At 55.3% G+C, this 4,649-nt stretch overlaps 1 protein-coding gene across 1 annotated transcript in view; it reads left to right on the top strand.

Moving 5' to 3' along the window:
• KLHL21 (kelch-like family member 21) overlaps positions 1–4,649 on the top strand; it is a 14,486-nt gene that overhangs the window by 7,299 nt on the left and 2,538 nt on the right. Inside the window, 1 exon segment of the mRNA XM_010849945.1 lies at positions 3,661–3,733. Coding sequence (XP_010848247.1) covers positions 3,661–3,733 — 73 coding nt within the window.

The following is a 4,649-nucleotide window of genomic DNA, read 5'->3' on the forward strand; positions in this document are numbered from 1 at the left end:
ATCTCCCCATCCCTGGGATTCTCCAGGCAAGAACACTGGAGTGGGTTGCCATTTCCTTCTCCAGTGCATGAAAGTGAGAAGTTAAAGTGAATTCGCTCAGTCATGCCCAACTCTTAGCGACCCCATGGACTGCAGCCTACCAGGCTCCTCCGTCCATGGGATTTTCCAGGCAAGAGTACTGGAGTGGGTTGCCATTGCCTTCTCAACCTGGGAAGCTGGGTCCCTCTAAAAACCCAAGTTGGTCTCATGTGACCTTTACCAAAAGGAGCCACCTATCCTACCTTAGAGGAACTTTGAATCTTAATAAGAGGAGAGCTTTCTGGACACTTGAGTCTTTGAGAGGGGGAGCATGGCCTTGACAGACAGTTTGCTCATCAGCCGACTGGTGCCAGGTGTGAGGGACCAGGTGGATGGATTGACCTTGCCCCCTCTGCAGAAAGCAGAACTTCCGGGTTCAGTGCGTCTCTGCAGGTTCTGTCTCTTCCCTTCCTGCCCGGCCTGGCCCAGGAGGGCTCATGAGTCTTGCTGAAAGAATGCGGTTCTCCCAGGATCCTGCCACCACCCTGGACCAGGGAGGGGCCTGGTATGAAGCCGACCTGGAGCTGCCTGCAGGAACAATGACCATAGTTTGCCCGTTGGAATCCCCAGTTGGGTCGAGCTCTGGGTTACCTGCTTTATGGGCATTTTCAAGGCTAGTCCCCCGTGGCTGTCTAATAAGATGACACCACTGTTGTCCCCCTTTCACAGGTGGCAAAAAAAACAAGGAACTTGCTCACAACTGCAGGCTTTTATGTATATTTATGCGAATGCATCAGGTCTTAGTTGCTGCACTCAGATCTTCAGTTGTGGCATGCAGGCATGTGGGATCTAGTTCCCTGACCAGGGACCGAACCTGGGCCCCCTGCATTAGAAGCACGGCATCTTAGCCACTGGAGCACCAGGAAAGGCCCCCTCAGGCTTTAAATGGTGGCACTGGGTTAGAACCAAGAACTTCCAACCCAGGTCCCATGTGCTGTCACCACATCCCAGCCTCCCTGGGCCCAGCTGCGGAGCCGTGGAGCTGGGCACCCAGTGAGTCAGCATGCATCCGTGGGTCTTGACGATTTGTCACAGCCAAATGCCCCTTCCTCATCGGCCAGTGGACATCCGAGGAGCTGGGAGCTCCACACCTGCAGCTCACAGCTTCTGCGTGTGTGTCACGTATGCACACACATACGTGCTTGTGTGTGTTAGTCGCTCAGTTGTATCTGACTCTTTGTGACCTTATGGACTATAGCCCACCAGGCTTCTCTGTCCATGAGATTCTTGAAGCAAGAATACTGGAGTAGGTAGCCATGCCCTCCTCTAGGGGATCTTCCCAACCCAGGGACCAAACCTGGTTCTCCTGCATTGGGAGGCAGGTTCTTTGCCATCTGAGCCATCAGGGAGCCCTACGTGCTCCTAGGCCTGTGTATCTGCCTCTCCCCTCCCTGGCCTAGAGCCTGCCTGAAGCTTCAGACCCAGAGGGGAGGGGAAGGTGTGAATGATCATCCCTCCCTCCCCATTCCATCTGGGACTTTGAATAGGGAGCCGAGGACAGGGACTGTGTGCTTCTTGGGCCACTCACCTCTCACTGGCTGAGCCTGCCCTCCCCCAGACCTGAGGCTCGTTCCCAGGCTTCCTGGGAGAACACAGCTAGAACCCAGTGGTGTTGCTTGTCTCCTGGTGGCCAGGCCTCCCTGATTCCCAGAAAGGTCAGGTCGGCTCCGAGGAAGCCCCAGAGACCCAGCCGGCTCCCGGCCCTCTTGTAAAACATCACATCGTCTGATCCTTCGTCCAGCTCTCCTCCCCGAGTCGTGAAAACCTCTTCAAAGTGGGGGTGGGGATGGCTATAAATATACCTTACGAGTGTGCCAGAACCTTCCTCAGAGTGCCAGGAACTTGACCTCAGCCCCTCATGGCAGTTCCAGGCTGTGTGCCTTTGAGAACGCCCTCCTACCCCCACCCCACGGTCCTAGAACAAGATATGCCCAAGGACCAGCGTGTGGGCGGAAGGCCCCAGCACCTTGGTCCTCCTGGTTGGGGTTGCTGGTCAGCTGCTAAACCGCCCCACATGCGAACCTTAGGATGCCCCCCCAGACCCACTGTTAGCCTTCATACATGGTCACCTAGCCTATGGAGGGCCGGGTAGGCGGGCTTGACTTTACTCATCACACCCACCCCCCCACCAGAGTTCCCGCCAAACCTGGCAAGAGTGTGAGCAGTCTGGAAAGGCAGCCTGTTTGTCCTGTAAGTGAAGAGTGGGGACCTGGCCTCACCTGAGCATGTGGGTGAGCCCAGGGGCCTGGGTCTCATGCACGTGAGCGTTCATGCACCCTGTCCACTCCACTGGGCACCTCGGCCACATCACCCCTGCTCACAAGGCCCCCTGTGGGGTAGCTCCCGTCTAGAAGAGGCTGTGACAAGGTGTCCCACACTGTCCGCTGCAGCTGCCATTGGCTGTGAGCAGCAACCAGCAGCCCCCTCCCCTTAGCCATGCTCCACTTTGGTCCCAGTTTCACATGGCTCCTGGGCTGGGGTGTCCCAACCCCACAGAGGCAGGAGGCAAGAGCCTTGTCCAGCCTGGCACCTTCTGACTGCAGCTTCTGTGTTCCTGCAGCTGGGGCGGGCAGCCCAGTGGGTTCCCATATCAATTATCGTCATCTCATGGGCCACAACCTAAGGTTGGTTTTTACATTCTGAAGTGGTTGGAGGGAAAAAAAAAAATCAAAGCGAGAGTCATACTTCCTGACGTGCGGAAAGTTATGTGAAATTCAAAGCTGCGTCCGTAAATAAGGTTTTATGGGAAGGCAACCAGCCCCTTTGTTTATACGTCTATGGCTGCATTTGTTCTCAGCGGCAGCGCTGGGGACCTGCCGCAGAGGCCGTCTGTTCCACAAGGCCTGAAGTGTTTACTCTCTGGCCCTTCTGCTAACCCCTGACCTGTGACCATCATCATCATCAGCGCTACTATTTGGGAGATAGTGTTTTTTGAGGCTGTGCCTTCACATTTGAGTGAAGTCATCACGAGTGAGTCAAACAGGATTGAAGGAGCCTGAGCCCAGAGTGGGGGGCAGTGCTGGTGTCCTTGCTCCTGCGATTCTGGTCACCCTGCTGGGCACCTAGGATGTAGCAGTGAACAGGGTGTGATGGGGGCTGGCGGCGGTGGGAGGGCAGTGGCCGAGGAGCAGTCCAGGGCACAGGGGGGTGGGCAGTGGGCGGGAGGCCTGGCCTAGCCTGGTCAGCCCTGAAAGGCTGTCCTGAAGAGGAGGCAGAAGTCCAAATCAGAAGAATAAGTGGAGATTGGACGGAAGGGCCATGGTCAGTTTTGGAGCTGAGGCTACCATGTGACCATGGTAGGGGGGTCAGGGTCGGCTGCATTGGTGCTGGGCTGCAGGAAAGGGTTTAAGTGTGATTGTTGGGTGTGTGGAACAAGGGTGGGTTCCAGGCTCAGAGCCCAAGGTGTGGGGACCTGAAGTCTGCCCCCTGAGCCAGGGGCGGGGTCCCACTGGCCAGTGGGCAGCCAAACAGCATCACAGAGGTCCCCAAAGCAGGTGGGCCTGGAGGACCCTCTCTCCAGCACTCACACCCAGGGGCTTCCTACTCACTCTGACCTGCTCTTCCTCCTCACCCCCTCCCCAGGGACGACTCAGCCGAAGTGGATGTGTATAACCCCACCAAGAACGAATGGGATAAGATCCCGTCAATGAATCAGGTGAGTTTGCAGACTCGCCAGCATTGGGAGCTCTGGCTGGTCCTGGTTTCCAACCAGTGTCAGCATAGGTGTTTGGGGGTTCAGTCCCAGCTGGCAGGGGTCTGTCCTGGGCACTTCCCCAGTGTTGTCTCACTGCTCAGTAGGCTGCTGCTATCTTCAACTTGTGTTTGGGGGTCACCGAAACAGAGACCTTAAATAAGATGCTAGAGTCACACAGCTTAGTTCATCCGTTCAGACCAGAGTTCACCGAGTGCCTGCTGTGAGCCAGAGAGCAGGCTTGAAATGTGTTCCACAGAGGGCCTGCAAGTGCAAAGGGCCTGGGGCAGGCCATGCCTGATACATTCATGGAACAAGCCCTCAGCCTGGCATGGCTGGAGCAGAGTGAACACAGGGGCAACAGAGGGATGAGCTCAGACAAGGAGGTCTCTGGGGATTGACCTTGGGAGTACATTTATTGAGCACCTGCTGTGTACCCACACTTCTGCCTAATGGGGTGTGACTCTTTGCTTGTTGAGTTTCACAATAAGATGGAACCAAGAAGGTTTGGTAGCATTTGGCCACATGGACACTTTCCTTATTCCCAGACACACATCTATACCCACCTCTATCTCTATTTTCTGTCTTTCTTAATACTTCTCAACCTGGGACTTCCCTGGTGGTCCAGTGGTTAGAACTCTGTGCTTCCAATGCGAGGGGCACGAGTTCAATTCCTGGTCGGGGAACTAAGATCCCACATGCTGCATGGCACAACCTCCCCACAGCAAAAGAAGAATTTTCCAAACCTTCTCTCTTGATAACGCTGTGTGGCCAGTGTCATAATTTACAATGTCAGAGTTTATTTGACATCTTTACTGTTGCCAGATCTAACTTTGGTTGTCCCCATAATGAGCTGCCGCACATGCATGCTCAATTGTGT

Source organism: Bison bison, unplaced genomic scaffold, assembly GCF_000754665.1.
Source record: "Bison bison bison isolate TAMUID 2011002044 unplaced genomic scaffold, Bison_UMD1.0 scf7180017864289, whole genome shotgun sequence".
NCBI lineage: Eukaryota > Metazoa > Chordata > Mammalia > Artiodactyla > Bovidae > Bison > Bison bison.